This window comes from Lichenostomus cassidix, chromosome 5 (genome assembly GCF_008360975.1).
Source record: "Lichenostomus cassidix isolate B80296 chromosome 5, HeHo_3.0, whole genome shotgun sequence".
Lineage (NCBI taxonomy): Eukaryota > Metazoa > Chordata > Aves > Passeriformes > Meliphagidae > Lichenostomus > Lichenostomus cassidix.
In genome coordinates this window covers 58,521,757-58,540,568 of record NC_139486.1, presented here as the reverse complement: position 1 = coordinate 58,540,568, position 18,812 = coordinate 58,521,757, and the positions used below count along the sequence as shown (strand labels likewise).

Below are 18,812 nucleotides of genomic sequence, written 5' to 3'. Positions count from 1 at the left end.
GCTTTGTTTTTAATTTGATGTCTACTGAAACTATCAAAATGTCAGCTGGGATAATTGAACTGGATAAGATTTCTTCAGATGAGATTGAGAGCAAAAAGAATTTCAAGCCAGATTTTGAGGAAAGCAAATTCAGTGAATCATGTGCTGATTATCATGGTTTTCAACTTCACTGCTCACGTTCTGCACCAGCTGGTAAGCATGCATTTATATAACTTATTTCCTCAAATCTGTGTCTAGTTACTCATATAACATGTGGTGAGTAAATTCTGAGACCCAACAAGGAAAACAAAGGAATTGTTGCTGTCATGCAGGCATTATAGAAGGAACTGTTAGTTCAGATAAAGGGTTGAAACAAATGTTTGTTGAAAAAAAAAATCAGTGTCTCCTGAATGTAGCTGCCTGGAATTGTCTAATATAACCAGGGTGACACATCTGCAGTTAATCAATGGAATCTCAGTTAATCCCTAAAAGTCTTCTTAGGTATTTGATAATTCTTCACCTAGGGAATACCTTCTAAGAATGACTATTTTGATTTCTTTTGCACTACACACATACTATGACTTTCACAATCCTCAAAGAATAATTTGATTTTCATCATGGTTTCACTTTCTTATGGCTCCAGAACAAAACACAGGCTTGGCAAGTGGAGAATATCTAAATCTAATTGACACTTTATCCTATGATAGGACAACCAAAGTGCAGAGGAAGTCTGCACCTTTCAGATTGGCTGAAGTAGGTGAATATATGAATCAAATGGTAATGTTTTTAACTCTGCAACAAATGTTTGGAACATTTTTTACATATAAATTCAGGTCTTACACATTAAAATGGTTGTATGGTTGGGATGCTCCTTTTGCAAGAAAAGCAGATGGCTTGTGCGTTCACTAATAGAAATTTTCTAATTTCTCTTTCTGTAAAGCCTTCAGTAACTTTTGTGAAACAGAATTTTCACAGTTGATGCACTTTGGAAATTTTATCTTTTATGTCAGTGGGGTTTGTAAGGTCTGGAATCAGGTGTCTGTCTGTTCCCTTGGGATCCTGTAACATAAATTTAAAAATACTCCATAAAAGTGTCATTAAAGAACTTATGCATGTGCTAGGTGATTTGCTGGGCTATGTTCCTTAAATGTCAAACTAACATTTTTAGCCTATCTTGTTGATAAAGAATGAAATGAACTTCCAGCATAAGCTGGAAACATACTGTTTGTGGAACTAAACCGCTCAGAATTCTGCACAAAGGAGGTAATGAAAAACAACACTTCCATGTTGGATTCTTCCATTCAGAAAAAATTATTACATTCTTTTAAAAAGAATTTTGTCTTGCTAGTATTTGTTGCAAACACTGTTTAATATTCCTGAAGCAGAAACAGTGCTAACAAGCATCTCTGACAAATGTTTTGTCAGAGTTTGGAGATTTTCTTGGTTTGTATTTTTGCATCATGAGCAGAATCAAATAAACACTGACACATTGTCCTAATGTTTTCGGGGGGTTTATGAATGATCATTTAAAGCAAATGCCATCTCATCATTTGCCTTCTAAAATTTTCCTTGATATGTTTTTTTTACCAGCCTTTAAGCAAGCCCTTTGTAGTTTCCAGTGTTGTGTTGTGTTGGTGAAGCCTTAATGGAGAATATAAACAAGTTTTATTTGGCTTCCACATGTCTTTCCCTAAAAGGGACTTCTACTTGCTCAGCCATGGCTTTTGATAAAAATTAACTCAATCACACTCTTGGTTTTGCTACCATGATGGTTTGAGTAAACTGTTTCCCAACAATGCTGCTTGGCAGGAAGAAGAAAACTTCAAGCTATGGTAATTAACAGAAGTTTTCCTCTCAGAATTTAGGTATGGGTTGTTTTAGTTTGTCCATTTGTTTGTTTTCAAATGGTAATATGAAAACCTCCAGTGAAATCAACATCCCACATTGGGGTGCTGCCCTGAGGTTTGCTAATGTTTTCATCTCTGCCCCATGGGCTTCCACCTCTACAGCTGCAGCCTTGGGAATCTTCTATTTTGTCTCAATGAACTTCAGATTTTCAACTGTTTTTTTTTTTAAAGGATTTAAAAGGCTCATCTGAAATTGTTCATATCACCAACAAATGGTAGGAAAAGGTATGTCTGTTATAAAAACATTAAGTACTCAGTACAATGTCCTTGTTCTTCTGTTCAATTTGCCATTAAAATACTGTTTCTTTTGAGAGGTTTATTGTTTAAAATTTATTATGCTGTGCTTATCATATAATTCTTTTGGCACATAAAGCAGAGAATTCAATAAAGAGAGATTTCACTTAAGAAAAGCTTTTCATGTAGTACTGATGTGTTGTTAATTTTAAAAACACGACCTACAAAAAAATGAACACTCACAAAGTAAAGTGGCAACATGTAAAGTGGTAAAGAGGTCTTGAAATACACTCTGATGTTCAAGAAATGGAGCTGGGACAAAAAATATTAACCATATTTTTATTTTGTTTTATTTTCAATTCCGATGCAAGTACCAACCTTGAGGCATTTTTTTTTTTGGGATCTGCACATACATCAAAACATATTGGAGAGTAACAACCCTAGAATAAGAACAAAAATATTGATAAGGTCTGAGTACAGAATTTTTTTTTCCATGTAGAGCCTTATTGAAATCTTTAGGGGTTTATCACTTGCACAACAATGGTGAGTTTGAATTGGTTAAAGAGATGAAATGCATACCCAAGATTGGTTGATGAATGCCCCAGGAACAGATCAGAGACAATTGTTGGCTTTCGTGGCACTTGGATCAGCTGGACTCTGTGTGAAAGCTTGAATGGAGCAGTGACACTTCATACATAGCAGATAATCTGGGACTGGTAGATTTTTAGAGATGTCAAGCAAACTTAAAAAAAAAATCAAGCTTATTTTGATTTTTAAGACACTTACTCTGTAAATAATTTTTAATACAATGTATAGCATGAATGCAAGTGTCACAGCCACAGCAGTTTCTTTTCACCAATGCAAACCAGGCTGTTCCTCATAGAGAAATACAGAACAACTTTTCTGTTGTACTGACCAGAGTAGAATTTCCTCCAGGGCCTGGTGTATTTGCTATTCAGACTTCTCACAGCCAGCAAAACTTATCTGGATATTGCAGATGTAAATATTTGTGCAGATTCAAACATTATTATTATCCCTGATACTGGCTGTTCTACTTCATCTCGTGTTAGTCAGGAAGAGACTGAAAACATTCCACCTAAAATCATTATTGGTTGAGTCAGGGTGCATGCAGCACTTGAGTTGTTCTGAAATGAGACATGCACAAAATCACATGAGTTTGACTCTGTGGCTTTTGGTAGAATGGTACAAGGCTAGAAAAAAAACTACTTTTTTTTGCCTTTTATGTGGTTCTTTCACTGATGAGTATTTCAGGGCATCTGCTGTGGTGCTTGCAGGTGAAGAGAAAGGGAGAAAAAGAATATTAATTCATACAAGGATGAAGACTGGGACTCAAATTTATGTAGCATATATATAAATATACCATATATATACCTTGGTCTTCAGTGCTGGCAAGAGTCAGTCTTTTTGCTACTCAGCCTGAAGATGTACAATGAGCTACAACTGGAAGATCTATCTCTCTTTGGCACTACCCTCAGAATTAAAATGTCATTAATAATACACAAAATGATCCTGTATCTAAAGAATAATGCAGAGTTAGCAGAGAGACCTGCCAGACTGAGGCACTCACCTCTTCCCCTGGGGGTCATGACTTCTATCCTTACATGGCTGGGATAAATGGCAACTAAACTGAATATAGAAATCTAACTTCTCCCAGAGGCATAATTTCTCCTCTGTGCTCTTCCTTCATTTAATGGGATGTTGACTTTCAATGGAGAGTGGGGTTGTTCAACAGACTCTGAGAGAAGACACTAATGATTTATACCAGTGGATTTTATTTCCTGAGCTGTCTAGTAGCAATAGAAGTATGTCTATGTAAAGAATGTGCTGACCTTACAGAAAAAAGCAAAAGCAAAAGCTCTCCTTTGTTTGAAATGTGAAGTCAACACTTGCAAAACAGATGAGTCTGAGCAGTCTTCCTGTAGCACAGTGTACCTTACACTTGCAAAGCCTAAATACAACCATGAAATGCTTGTATCATACCTGTCAGAAGTGGGATTTTATGCTTAAGTCCTTTTTACTTGAATAATGAACATAAATTGATAAGCAGGCCTCCAGTATGTTAGAAAATGCAAGACGACTCGGTGTGGATGGGGAGGTCACTGAGGAATTTCAGGTTTCATAACAGTTAAGTCTTGAGTGATGTATCTATATGCAACTTTATAAAAATATAATTTTTCATAAAATTATAAAAAACAAGTCTGAAGCCTGTGAGCATTGTAAGTAGAACAGACTGATGGCTGTGTATCAATAACTTTGGTAAGCAAAGGATGCTCCTCTGGTGATGCAGAATACAGTTGTATTTCATGTTTGAACACTGACTTCACTGTCAGTTCTGATGGCTGTGTGAGTGAGGAAACAAATGATGTCATTTAGTACATTGTATATAAGTTACTGCTTGCTCTGTTAGAAACCCCAAATATGTTTTTTTCATGATTACACCACCAAAAATGTATAGAAACTCTGGCAGACTTCACAGACCTTTGTGATATTTGTATCAGTATTGTACTACAATCTACATTCATCTGATTTAAAAGAACCAAAACAACAAAAGAAGAAAAAAAACTTCCTGAAAACACAAGTTTAGTAAAATTTAGAAAGGACATCGTGGGAGAGAGAGAATTATATGGAGTTATCTGTGCAGGCAGCTGAATGTTATACATAGAAAGTTCTGAGTGGTTCTGGAAGACTCATGTGTTTTTCCAAAAGTACATAGTGAGAAAGGATTCAGCTGCCTATTAGTCTCAGTCCTAAAATGTGCTGTTTTGCTGGTAAAATAATAAATTGAGAATGGTATCTCGAGGAATTATGTATCTATATGTGCAAAAATATTCGTAATCATTTAGTTCTCTCTCATTTTTGTGTTCCTGCCTTTGGTGGAGAAGAGGGAGGGCATGGTGAAATCACTTAGATGCAACTACATCAATCTCTTGAGAAAGTGCAATTATTCAAAACCATTTGGCTGTATAGTTTTTGGAATCAAGCAGCCTCAGGTTTCTGTTTTAAAGTTTTGAACATTGAAGATTATTATTTCTAAAATGGATATATTTTTTTGTGTATGGAAATGTTATGATCCAATTATTAATGTTCTTTAGAAATACCTCTGCCCAAATTAAGGTACAAACGAGACCGTATGCCAGTCAATAGTATGGGTTTTATTTAAGAGAAATTATGAGAGAGAGAGAGAAGAAAAGAGAGAAAAAGAGAAGTAAGAAAAGAGGTGGGGGGGACAGAAAGAGGGAAAGAGAAAATATCACCATCCGTGGATCCCAACGATGTTGCGTTGATCCTCTCCAGCCGGTCTCCTTGGTGGTGATGGTCCCCCCAAAAGCACAGGATGCCATGGGTTAATATACAGTCAGACCAGGGGCAATGTCCAGGCATGTCCTCCCAGGGGAGGGGCAGTCTCTTGCAGCAAACTCTGCTTGCATCACCTGCACTCCTGTGGTGCCAGGCCTAGCACTCTGGGGGGTCTGTGATGGATTGTGACTCCCCCTCAGCTGCCTCTCACGTGAAAGTCCCGTGGATGTGGCCTGTGGGGTTGGGGGTTCCACAGCTGAGCCAGTTTGTGTAAACTTGGCTTCTGTGACCTGTGCTCTGCCCCCACCCCAAACTCAGCCAGGGATGATTCTCAGCACAGCTGGTAGCTTTGGCCTTTGTGTATGCATACCTTTCCCTCAGCCTGAGATGATTGAACAATAGGGTTTCCCTTTATCTAATCTCAGCAGTTTGACTCAGTCCAAAGTCCCAGTCAGGTATCTTCAGGGAGGTTTCCTTGATTGTAGCTTCTTTATACGGTTTTTGTTATAATGAGCAAAACTTTATATCAATGTTTGAGGCATGAACTATTTCAGTCTCTGACAGCCACCCCGTGACTCAAACATTGTAATAAATGTCTCTTTTTTAGCAATCTTCTTTAGCCTATGGGTTGTCTACGGAGGTGATGAAAAAAAAGATAATGGGAGAAAAGATAGAAATAGTAGAAGCAATAACATGAGTAATTATACTAATAGGTACAATAGTTCAAAGCATAAATTCAATTGTAATCATCAATTTAATTTTCATTAGTCAGTACCTCCACCCCGCGACCCCAGGAATTAGTGTTTTTAAATGGGTGGTGGGTGTGAGGGGTATTTTTATATTGTATCTCTTAGATGTTAGCTTAATATGTTTGGAAATTGGTTATAGAATTATACAGCTGGTTTTCATTTTTTTTTCGTATAAATGTGGATGGATTTAGCAGGGATGTATGTTTCTTTCTCGACCACATTTACATATAGTTGGTAGAATTTTATAGGTAATATTTTTTTTTCGCTGGATAATTTTATACATCATGAAAATTACTTTTATGATACAAAATTAACATACAAAAGATTTTATAAAAATTATTGTTAAGCAATCTTATCTTTACATGAGGGCTATGCTCTGTTTTTTAAGATTCAGATTATAGCACTGTTGTAATTTAGCCTTGAAACAAATTAGAAATTATAGCTTTACAATCAGTGTAATTAAAAAATGAAATTGATTCTTTTTCAAATTCAGTTGTATTATCTCAACTAGTTTTTTCTCTTGAATTTTTGAGGCAGAGTTAAAATACTCTCTTAGGATATATGGCAGGAGATTTAACAGCCATTGGTTTGAGAGCTGGTAGAAGGCTTTTCTGTATTTTATTCACGTCATTCCATATAACGTTTGTGTTTTGTTAGGATTTTTTAATTCACTACTTAGTAAATTTGAAAAATTTAGCCAAATTATAATAATTTTAAATTTTTCTAAGGCAGAACCGAGAAGATTAGTGCATTTTGTATAAATTCTTATACCAACTCTCAGGGTTAAATTGGTTGAGACAAATTATGCATCTATAACAACTTTTGCCACATTATTTTTCAGTAAAAAGACAAAATAAGTTAGATAAAAATCAAACATAAGAATATATAAAATATTTTAACTAATATTTGATCTTCTAGCAAGTTACTTGCAATGACAATAGGAATAAATTACAAATGTTAACAAACTGACAATGCAAGCAATTATGGTGACATTTTAAATTTTCACTGGCTCTCATGCAGCATCATTTCATGTGTTGGTACATTCCTATAAAAGAAAAGTGAAAATGTGGCCCACCAGGCCAATTATTAAAATGAAATAAAACTTCTTGTTGCTAACACTAAATGACAGACTTTACATGAAGAGAAGGTCATCACATTTAGGCATGATTTTGCTGTTTGCAGATTTTCTGCTCTCATACTCGTTTTCCTTATCTTCAATGCAAGAGTGTTTGACATTCCTAGAAAAGAAAAGAAACAAGCTTCCCCGGCAATACTTGCCTGAGTGGAACAGGTTGTTAATTGCATTAATTTTTTTTTTTTTTTTTTTTTTTTTAGTTTTAGTGATTTTTTTTTTTTGGACATTATTAAATTTAGTGACAAGCAATGCCATTGCTTAAAACATTTTGAAGAACTAATCACCTTTTTAGTAACCAAGCATATTTTTAGTAACCAATTGCTTCTTATTCCACTTTTTCTTGCACTAAGTCTAAGCTAGGGTAGACAGGCAAGTAACAAATTAACTAAAGAAAGACAATACAACATTATCTTTACACTGGCTGCTTGGGATAGGAATTTTCCCCTAAACTTTTCCTACAGCCTCCCAACAGAGGAAGCTGCATGAAAAATACCTAAGCTTGTACAGGGACAACACTATCTTCACAAGGCAGCAGCTTTATAATGGGCTTCAGGGTTAGAACCAATTCTAGTTTTCCACACAAACCACAGACTGGGGGGGAGGGTGGTGGGGGGTGTTCCCTAAAAGACAAGAGTTGCAGAAGTGACTTCAGGAGTGAAACCTGTCAATTCTGGCTTTTTACAACAAAATACACACACACACAAAAAACACAAAGTAGGGGCGTGGGTCCCCTCCAAACAGGAGTTTTTAGGCTCCGCACAACACCACGAACAGGAGCTTTACAGCTCCGCACAAAACACCAAGGAGAGGCTTTTACTACAAACTACAGACAGGAAGGCCTCCCCACGAGACACAAGCAGCAGAATTGGCTTCAGGACTGAAACCTGCCAATTCTGGACTCGCACAACAAAAGACACTAAAGGGAACTAGAACCCCCATATCAGTTTACTATAACTTCTGGCCCCCAGAGATGACACTTCAATTTCCACAATGTACTCAGAGAAAATTGCAGTCAAATTTCTAAGTGTTTAAACAAACTAGAATATGCACAACCTGTCAAAGAAAGTTGGTGTAAGAGAATTGTTATGGATGGAGTCATAACAACTCTTACCACCCTTTAAAAAAAAAGGTAGTGTTTGTATTTGTTAGTATATAATATACTAACATAGTATAGTATAATTAATAATTATGATATAGTATAATTATTATAATAATTAATAATTAAATAGTATAAAAGGAAGAACATGAAATTATTTGATGAGAGAAGACAATAGTATTGTGAAAGGCACTTCGGGTCAGAGAATGCTATCCTGCCGACTATGCCAATAAAATGTTATGATCTAATTATTAAGGTTCTTTAGAAATACCTCTGCCCGAATTAAGGTACAAACGAGACCATATGCCAGTCAATAGTATGAGTTTTATTTGATAGAAAATATGAGAGAGAGAGAGAAGAGAGAAAAAGAGAAGTAGGAAAAGAGGTGGGGGGGACAGAAAGAGGGAAAGAGAAAATATCACCATCCGTGGATCCCAACGATGTTGCGTTGATCCTCTCCAGCCGGTCTCCTTGGTGGTGATGGTCCCCCCAAAAGCACAGGATGCCATGGGTTAATATACAGTCAGACCAGGGGCAATGTCCAGGCATGTCCCCCCAGGGGAGGGGCAGTCTCTAGCAGCAGACTCTGCTTGCATCACCTGCACTCCTGTGGTGCCAGGCCTAGCACTCTGGGGGGTCTGTGATGGATTGTGACTCCCCTCAGCTGCCTCTCATGTGAAAGTCCCGTGGATGTAGCCAGTGAGGCTGGGGGTTCCACAGCTGGGCCAGTCTGTGTAAACTTGGCTTCTGTGACCTGTGCTCTGCCCCCACCCCAAACTCAGCCAGGGATGATCCTTAGTGCAGCTAGTGGCTTTGGCCTTTGTGTATGCATACCTTTCCCTCAGCCTGAGATGACTGAACAATAGGGTTTCCCTTTATCTAATCTCAGCAGTTTAACTCAGTCCAAAGTCCCAGTCAGGTATCTTCAGGGAGGTTTCCTTGATTGTAGCTTCTTTATACACTTTTTGTTATAATGAGCAAAATTTTATATCAATGTTTGAGGCATGAACTATTTCAGTCTCTGACAGAGAGGCAAGGGACCGGACAGATTGCTAGTAGGATGTGGAAGATGGGTATGACTGCCTGGCACAAAAGCCAGGGAGATACCTCCTTCCTGGCTTTGATCAGCACAGAGCTGGAGGAGGAAAACAGTTGGAGAAGGAAAAGATTGCCTGTGGAGATATCAGAGCAAGTGGCTTTGTGGTGGATCTGACCTGGATTCTCAGGTGTCAGTTGATGCCACTGAGCTCCTGGATTCCTTCAGCAGGACACTCGTTTCAGTACTCCCCCTCTCCCTTTCCCCACAATATTTAGAGCCTTAATACCCTACAGACTGAAATTCCCCCACCAAAATCAGTCAGCAGCTCCCACCTCAACGAGGGGGACACGGATTGTGTTGAAAGAGAAGAGTCTCACCTTTCCTTTCTCAGCCTGGAGAATTTCACTGGAGCAGACACACTGTGGGTTCACATTGCCTCACACACACCAGCTGCTGTCCCTGGGTCAGGATCTTCAAGAGCTTCCCTGGAATGCTCACTTGGGAAAGGGGAGAGAAGCCTGCTGGGTGAGCCTGGGCAGTGTCCAGTGAGGGGTCTGTCCCAGGCCCCCTTTTGTCCCTGCTGGATCATGTTCTCCAGGGCTCTCACAAACAGGAACTATTTCAGAGCCTTTGCTGGGATCAGAGCTCTGCTTCTAATCTGCTCTTGACTTTGTCCAGGAAATGAGTAACAGGAGAGAGCCTCAGCAATGAGACCTGTGGGAAAGCAGTTTGTCTCTGTGTCAGGTTCCTCTTTTGTTTTAAAGCAATCCCAGTCCTGAAATCTTGTCTTTTGAACTGCCTGAACTTGGCCCCTCTCATTCCTGGGGTGAATCCCTAGGACCCTGCACTACAAAATTTGTTTCCTGGTTCAAATATTGCCTTGCTACTTGTATACCACAACTTCAATGGTATTTGACTTTCACCATGCAGTTTCCAAGAGGATTCATGCAATAATGGAATGCTGTGTGTGAGCTGGAGCACAGGCATACAGCAGAGGGATGATTTAATATTGCAGAAATGTAATTTTTTGTGATAAGAGGTGAATCAATGCTGCTCACTTTGCTTTAACCATTAGAAAGTTAGTGGTTTCATTTGACTCATCTTCTACACTCCCTTGGGAGTCAGACAGCAACCTACAATGAATTCCACAGAATTCCTAGAAAGCTGAAATGAGATGATTCCCATCCAGACTGACATGTGTCTGGGAGCTGGGATGCTCCTGCTGGAATCTGGTGTGTGTGGAGACCCTGGGAGCAGAACTGCCTCCTCTCTTCCTCGCTGACACTGTGTTTGTGTCCCCAGCTATGGAATCTCACATCCCCTCACTGGGCCAATCCTTTCCAGTGCAAACAGTTCATGATCCATGAGCTAAAGGGGCTCCAGGAGAGCTGGAGAGGGACTTTGGAGAAGGGCTTGGAGTGACAGGACAAGGGGGAATGGCTTTCTCACTGACAGAGGGTGGGTTCAGATGTGATATTATGGAGGAATCCTTCCCTGTGAGGGTGCTGAGGCACAGATTGTCCAGGGAAGCTGTAGCTGCCCCAGGATCCCTGGAAGTGTTCCAGGCCAGATTGGATGGGGTTTGGAGCCACATGGCCTAGTGGAAGGTGTTGCTGCTGGTGAAGGGGTGGGATCAGTAAAAACAACCACAAGTGCTCCCAGGATGGAGGAGGATGAGCTCTGGTGAAGGGCTGATAGGGGGATAACAGCACTCCAAAATCTGATCTCTAATTACTTTTATTGCATCATTAAGGGGATTGGCAGTAATTAATGTGGTGTCTAACTGCTGATAACCTGGCTGCAAGCAACTCTTTGCTGTCCTTTCCTTGGACAGAGTGTGCCTACAGCAGAATGAGAAAAATGGAAATTCTTGGCTCAGCTGTGCTCCTTTTGGCCCAGGGGAACTCTGGCAATGATCCTGGAGCTCTTCCCAGAATGGGAGTTGTTCCTCACAAGCACCCAGCTGCCTCACCAGCACTGCCAGCATTCCAGTGCCACCAGCACCACCAGCATCCCTCTGCTGCTGGAGGGACCATGATCCCTCAGGGAACAGAAATGAGCAATGGTAGAAACCTGTAGGGAGAGGAAAGGGACAGCAGTTGGAGAATGGGACATTCTGCAGGGGAGCATTTCTAATCAAGAAGAAAATCAAGAAGAAATGACAAGCCATTTACACAGTTCTGGCTTTTTTAAAAAGCCACTTCCTTTGCAGCACAAACCAAAAAAAAACCCCAAAAAACTCAGATGTAGCCAAAACTGCAGTTTCTGAGTCCCCTGTGACTCCACCGAGTCTTGGTAGGCAAAACTGCAACAGGGCACAGAGAGGAGTCAGTGGGACAGGAGTGGGGACCTCCTGGGGATCTGGGCACTTTCTCCTTCGTGTTACTGACCTGGGAGGCTCTGCATTAGGATATGGATCCAAAAGGAGCAAGAGATGCTGGGAACTGCCACTGATCTGGACAGACACCCTTTGCCTGCTGCTGCCCCACACTCAACAGGTCAGTGCAATGTTTTCCTTCCTCCCTACCCCACCTGCCTCTCCTCCAGCAGCTGCTCTGTTCCTGCCACCCTCTCCCAGTGACTGCAGTGTCCTCCCCAGCTCCTCCCTCCACTGCCCTGAGCTTCCCTTCTGTATCTTGATATTGAAATCAGATGGAAAAAACTTTTTAATGCAGTGGAACACATTGGGAAGCAGGAATTCTTTATCTGTGCAGGTCACACAGAAGGATCTCTCCTTTTTCTGTGTGTGGTGAGACTTTTCAACAGGTCTTTTATCGATTATAATCAATCAAAGTCATAAAAACAAGTTTCTTTTCTAATGCATAAACATCACTTTCCTAGAACTATTTTCCATGCATCCACCTGCTCCTGGGAGTTCTTTAATGCTCCTGCAGGTTCATTAATGGAGGTCTCTGGTGGTTATATTCACTGAATGCTGCAATATCAAATGTGATCTTACCTTGAATTTTCCTTTGGCCATGCGTTGTTGCTTCTTGTTATAGAACTTGTCCCAAAACCACTGCAGGCCTCCTTATCTGTTTCTCCACTGGTTCCAGTCACATTTGTCATTCTCTGTCCACACCTTTACATACTTTTATGTTTTTGTCCAGCTGGTCTTTTAACAGCTTCAGGGAAGCTGAAAATTCTTATTCTCTGTGTTCTTTATCATTCTCCTGCTGAACATCCCAACCGTCCCACCTCCCTCTCCCACCCCACTATTTCCACTGCCCTCCTCCCCTGCACATCTCACTGCTCTCTACTGAATCCTTCCTACTGCAGGGAGCTGCTGAGGAGCTGCATGGTCCATCCTGGGATTCTCCAAGCACTGACTCCCCATCCACTCTGACCACAGCCAGGGGCCACATCCCACCACCTGCCCAGCATCCATCCATGGAGGTGAGCACTGTCAACCCCCCTCCTCACCCACTGAAGGAGATGATCCATGTGAGATAGATGTCACCAACATGGCCATACACAGTGTCACACTGCTCATTGGCCTCTGTGGGCTGGCTGGGAATGGGGCTGTCCTCTGGTTCCTCAGACTGAAACTCCCTAACTCCAGAATCTTTCAGCTGGCTGTTGTGGACTTCCTCCTCCTCCTCTTCACAGTCCCCTCTGCTCTGCTCTTCCTGGTGGAGGATGTGTCCTGCTACACTATCATGTCCCGGGTGTACCTGGGTTTCCTTTTCTGGGTGTCAGTGTTCTCCTACTACTGGGTGCTGTATCGGCTGACAACCGTCTACATGTTGATGGGCATGTACAAGCTGTGCCTGCTCTGCTGCCACCTTCCCGAGTGCCTGCTGCGGGTGATGATCCTTGTCCAATCCTTGGCCTGCTTAGCTCTCATCGCTGTCATTCCCATGGTGGCTTCCCTGTGCCCATCAGAGCAGGAGGAGCAATGTCAGGTGGCTCTCATCTCCATGTCCACCATCACCCTGCTCCTCTTAGCTGTACCCAGCGTCATTTTCACATCAATCAACTTCATTAAGGCAAAACGTGGCTCCCAGCAGCAGCAACTCAACAAGCGTGACATTGTTATCTTCCTCACTGTGCTCTTCACATTCCTCCTCACCATCTGGAACTTCCTGCAGCATCTCGGCTACATTGTTGTGTCCTCCCAGGTTTTTTTCCTGCTCAACTGCATCAACAGCACCAGCAAACCCTTCATCTACTTCCTGGTGGGGAGGTGTTGGAGGAACTTCTCCATGGGGTCCCTAAGGGAATTTCTCCAGAGGGTTTTTGATGAGCAGGAAGACAACTCTGCCCGCAAAAAAGACAGCACCAGAGACACAGCAGTCTGAGCCTGTTGATCCCTTCAACTGCACTGCTGAAGGACCCCAACACAGTGGCTGAGGGTTTCCTTGAGTCACCTGATTAATAAATATCCTCAGGATTTCCCTCCCACAGTGTATTCCTGCAGGAGAAGTGAGCAGGGGCATGTGGGAGGGATGCTCTGCATGGAGCACATTGGAGCATGGCTTTCCTCTTCCCTCCCAGGTCCTAGAACACTATTCCCCCAAAGGGATATTTCCCAACATAGCTGTGATCCCAAAAATTCCCCTGGCACCATGTTCCTGCATCCCACTGCAGTCTGATATCAACAAACACCATCCTGAACCCTGAGCTGCCTTCACCCCGTCTGCCAGCACTTGCTGCCTTCCTCTGGCTCCTGCTGCCAGCCGGGAATGGGGGTGGAGGGAGGTAGGGAGGGAGGTAGGGAGGGAGGGAGGGAGGGAGGGGACACAGCCATGGCTTGTGCTCCCTGCAGCAACCATGATCCCGAGTGCCCAGAGCTGGGATGGCAGCGGCACAGCTGGCATGGGCAAGATGGCCCAGGGGCTCAGCATTCCCTTCCCAGCTGCTCTCTGAGTGGCACAGCAAAGATCTCCCTGGTCCCGGCTGGAGCAGGGCAGCAGTGGGACTGTCAGGGGGGAAGGTGGCCCCAGGGGGAGTCTGGGTGTGTCGGAGAGGTCAGGAGAGGTCAGGAAGGGTGTGGATGCTGCCGATCCCAAATGTCCTCACTGGAGAGCAGCAGAGCTACAGGTTGTGCTCAGAGCCAGGGAGAGGCCGGGAAAGCTGCTGGATGGGATGGGATGGGATGGGATGGGATGGGATGGGATGGGGTGGGATGGGAGTAGGGTGGAAATAGGAATGGGGAGCGATACCAAAAGGGGCTGGAATAAACTTTCTAACACAATGGGAAGCATTAGGAAGCAGGAATTCTTTACCTGCACAGGACAAACAGAAGGATGTCTCTTTGTTCTATGTCTGAGGTGAGACTTTACAGCAGGGGTTTTATCCATTATAACCATATATAGTCATTAAAACTTATCTAATACCTAAACATCACTTTCCTCAGACTAATTTCTGTGCATCCACATCCTCCTGAGTGTCTGCCATGGTTTCAGCCTCACTGAATGCCAGGCACCTATGGCAGCTGCTTGCTTGTTCTCTCCCCTGCCACATCCGGGAAGAGGGGAGGAAAAAAATATATCAGTTAAGCGTTCATGAGTCGAAATAAAGGACAGTGAGAAAACACTTCAAGGGAAAAACAGGCTCCACTTAAAGTTGGAAAGTGAATTTATTACTAACAGACTCAAAGGAGGATAATGAGAAGTAAAAGAAACCCTTAAAGACACTGTTTTTCCTCTCACCCCCTCCCTCCTTCCCACCAACAGTGCAGGGAGGGCAGGGTGTGGGGCTTTGGGTCAGCTCATCCCCAGGATCTTCCACTGCTCAGGGAGAGAGGTCCTTCCCTGCATTGCCATGGGCTCCTTGCCACAGGAGACAGTTCTCTGGGAACTCCTCCAGTGCAGCTCCAAACTCAGGAGCAGCAGCAACACAGACAATCCTGCTGCAATGTCAGCTCCTCCCACGGGCATTCAGTCCTCCCAAACTGCTGTGCTTGGCTCCCTCATCCACAGGCTGCACTCCTCCAAGCACAGGCTGCTCCAGCCTGGAATCAAGGGCTCTCTCTCTCCACTGGGACTTCCACTGGATCACAGCCTCCTCCAGGCACCCACCCACTTTGGCATGGGGCACTTCCTCCATGGGCTGTGGGTGGATTTCTGCATCCCTGTTGGACCCCATGGGCTGCAGGGGCACAGCTGCTTCACCATGGGCTTCACCACAGCCTACAGAGGAAACTTGCCTCTGGTGCATGGAGCACCTCTTCCCTCACCTTCTGCACTGCCCTTGGTGTCTCCATGTTGTTTCCCTCACATGTCACCTCCTCTTCCTCCTTCCCTGGCTAGAAACAACTGCATGCACATTTGCTTTGATTTCTCCTCCAATATGTTATCACAGAGGAGTACCCACCATCTCTAAGTGGCACAGGCTTGGCCAGCAGCATATATATCATCTTCAGAGCATTAGAGATTGGCTCTGTTGGACAGAGTGAAAGCTTCCAGAAGCTTCTCACAGGAGCCATCTTTGTGGCACCCCTACTAACAAAAACTGGGCCAAGCAAAACCAACACAGAGGGTCATTCCATGGGGAGTACAGCCAGAGAACAGGGCTGAGCCAGGCTGCTCTGGCTCAGAGCCGTGTGGCCTCATGTCCCCATACTTCTGGCTGTCTCTGACACATCTCCAGATGCCTCATGTCCAGCAGTGCCTCACAGAGCTGTCACCTCCACCCCAGCAGTGTCCCCAGGGCTGTGGCTCCCCTCCTCACTCCTGCTTTTCTCCTCAAACACCCTCCACAGAGCGACTTTGATGGAGCACAGAAAGTGCTGCTGGCAGCTCCCCACCAGCACATAAAACACAGGGTTGAGGCTGCTGTTCAGCAGTGCCAGCAGCAAGGAGGAGTTTTCTGGGAATAACTGGACAGAATCAGAAAGGTTGAGGAGAACCTCCAAGCAGAAAGGGATGCTGAAGGCAAAGAAGAGCAGGATGTTGAGCAGGATGGTGACACAGGGCTTCCCTGGCTGCCACCTCTGGGAGCCACAGCAGAGCTTGAGGAACAGGAACAGGTTGGAAACCAACATCACTATGGACAGAATCAGGGAAATCACAAGGGCTACAGCTGCAAGGACTGTCCCTGAGTCTTCAGTAAAGGTGAGGTAGAGGGAGGACACCAAAACCCCAGTGAGAACCCAGAGGGACCCACTGATGACACCCGAGAGGTGCCGGGGGCGGTGGCTTTGGTACCAGATGGGGCAGAGGATGGAGACACAGCGCTCCATGCTGAGGGCTGTCAGCAGCCCCAGGCTGCTCAGGTCAAACAGGTGGCACAGCAGTTCCACTGCAAATACAAAATCTATGTAGAGAGGAGCAAGATGAATCAAAGATGTGCAAAATGCTGCTAAGGTCAGAAAACCTAGTAAAAGCAGGAAGAGCAGGAGGAGCAGGGAGAAGTCAGCTACAGCCAGATTTAGGATGTAGACAGTGAAAGGGTTCTGCTTCATGTGGAAGCCCAGGAACCACACAACCATCCCATTCCCCACCAGCCCACAGAGGGAAATCCCCAGACAGACCCCTGCAAGAGCAATCAGTGTGTAGGGAAAGCTCGAGCATTGATCTGGGAGATATTCCTCCAAGTCCACAGATCCATTCAGGGTGAGGTTTGTTGTGCTGGTCTCCTCCATGGTGAATGATCCTGAACCCAGTGGCTGCTGTCCCGGGTTAATGATAAGACTCTCTCTCCTCCGAGAGCGAAGGGCCCTGACACCCCCTCCCCCACCCCCAACAGAACCTCTTAGATGGAAGTGAAGAAAAAGCTATTTATTTAACAAAACCACGCAGAGTGCCCTGCAGGGCACAGGGGAAGGGGAAAACCAAGGTGAAAAGGAGTTATTCAACCTGATTAAAAAGTCCTTTTCTCAGACGCAGTCCCTCTCCTCCTCTCCCCCCCGGGGCCGGGTGGAGCTCCCTGGAGAGCTCTGCTGTCCTCTGGCCCTCCTGGGTCTCCGGGTGGCAAAGCAGATAGAAGAGAAGGGGTCCAAACGAGGAAAAAAGAAGAAGAATGGAAAAAACGGGAACAGAGCTCACTCTGACCCCCGTCCAGCACGCAGTCTCTGCCGGGCGACGAATCCTCCCCCGGAGCAAGGCTTGGAGAAAATGTTTTCAAAACAACCCGCGTTTCTCTCTGCGGCTGGGTGCAGTTAAAGAGACAGGACCACACATTTTACACATTTTTTCTTTCTTGGGCATATAAACCAACGATAGGGGATAAAGGATTATCATATCATCAATCCAAGACAGCCTGCCAGTGGATTCATCTGCAGGAATTCCCAGTCCTGGCAGGGGCTCTCCAGTGCTTGGCTGTGACAAGGGCTTCCCCAGCTGCTGTGCAGCTCTGTAGGACAATGAAATATTAAGGTCGCTGGTGCTGTATCTTTGTAATCCCTGTAGGCAATCTTTGGTAGTAATGCTGAGGTGCACTGCTGAGCTTCTCCTTTGGTAATTCCTTGCTGCTTTGAGCTGTAGTAAATGACACTTAATTGCTGAAGTTGGTGTCTGTGGTTTTGGTGCCAACCCTGCCCACTGGCAGAACAAAATTCATGTAGTCTGGCTCTATCAGAAAGAAAAGTCACTTTTCAAACCTAAATGTAAGGAATAGGTCCCGTTTAAAATTCCTGAATGGGATGAGCTTCCCTGTAGTTCACTGGTTGTCAAGTGGTCTAAGGCTGGAGGATCGTGCAAGCAGTCAGGAAATTAGTTAAAAGAAGCTGAAGGCCTGGATGTATAAAATGAATCCAAAATTTGCATAATAGAAGGGGAAAAGAGCTAGGTTTGGGAAGACAAGGATGGATTTTTCAAACAGTGTATCAGAAGCAGCACCAACAGAAGGAACAAGTGTTGTTGGAATGCTCCCACATGGGGTGACAGGTGTGTGATTTGCACAATCAAATGGTGATGTTACAGTTCCAGAATAACCTGCTTGCTGCTGAGTTGGACACAGCAGACTGTAGCCAAAAATTCTGGATGTGGGGTGGTGCAGCAGGAGTGTAAGAAAAGAAGGGGATGAGTGGAGCCAAACCAAGTGAATACAGGTATTGCAGGGGCTGGAGTACAGTGGGATCCTGATAAATGGGATAGAGATGTTTGGGGTTCTGTGGATTCTGAGGAGGCTGGGTCCCCAGATGGATTGATAGATGTGAGACTGCCATGGAGATGAAAAATGGAATTCGAGGCTGATGGACAGCAGGTGAGGAGGGATGTGATAGAGGATTATAGTCAGCATGAAGTAAATTATACAGTGGAATGGTTTAAACAAAGGCTAAGCAAGTCCCTGCTCCTTGGGTGGTGTATTTGCACAACCAGGGAGCATCAGGGTAACCCTGGATTCAGGGGTCTCTTCAGGAGTTCTTAATCTTGAGCTCAGATTTGTTTGTGCAAGATGCATTTTGAAA

At 43.9% G+C, this 18,812-nt stretch overlaps 2 protein-coding genes across 2 annotated transcripts in view; one reads left to right on the top strand and one right to left on the bottom strand.

Annotated features, from left to right (window-relative positions):
• ANO3 (anoctamin 3) overlaps positions 1-18,812 on the top strand; it is a 228,487-nt gene continuing 209,675 nt past the window's right edge. The window contains exon 1 of the mRNA XM_085063267.1: positions 1-192. Within this exon, the coding sequence (XP_084919393.1) occupies positions 18-192 (175 nt within the window). The 5' untranslated portion in view covers positions 1-17. The remainder of the gene's footprint in view (positions 193-18,812) is intronic.
• LOC146436754 (mas-related G-protein coupled receptor member H-like) lies at positions 16,074-17,045 on the bottom strand. The gene has a single exon (XM_085063885.1). The coding sequence runs from the start codon at positions 17,043-17,045 to the stop codon at positions 16,074-16,076; it is 972 nt and encodes a 323-aa protein (XP_084920011.1).

Bases quoted from the DNA above. Each gene is read 5' to 3' on its own strand.
- LOC146436754 (XM_085063885.1), bottom strand. From the start codon at position 17,045: ATGGAGGAGACCAGCACAACAAACCTCACCCTGAATGGATCTGTGGAC.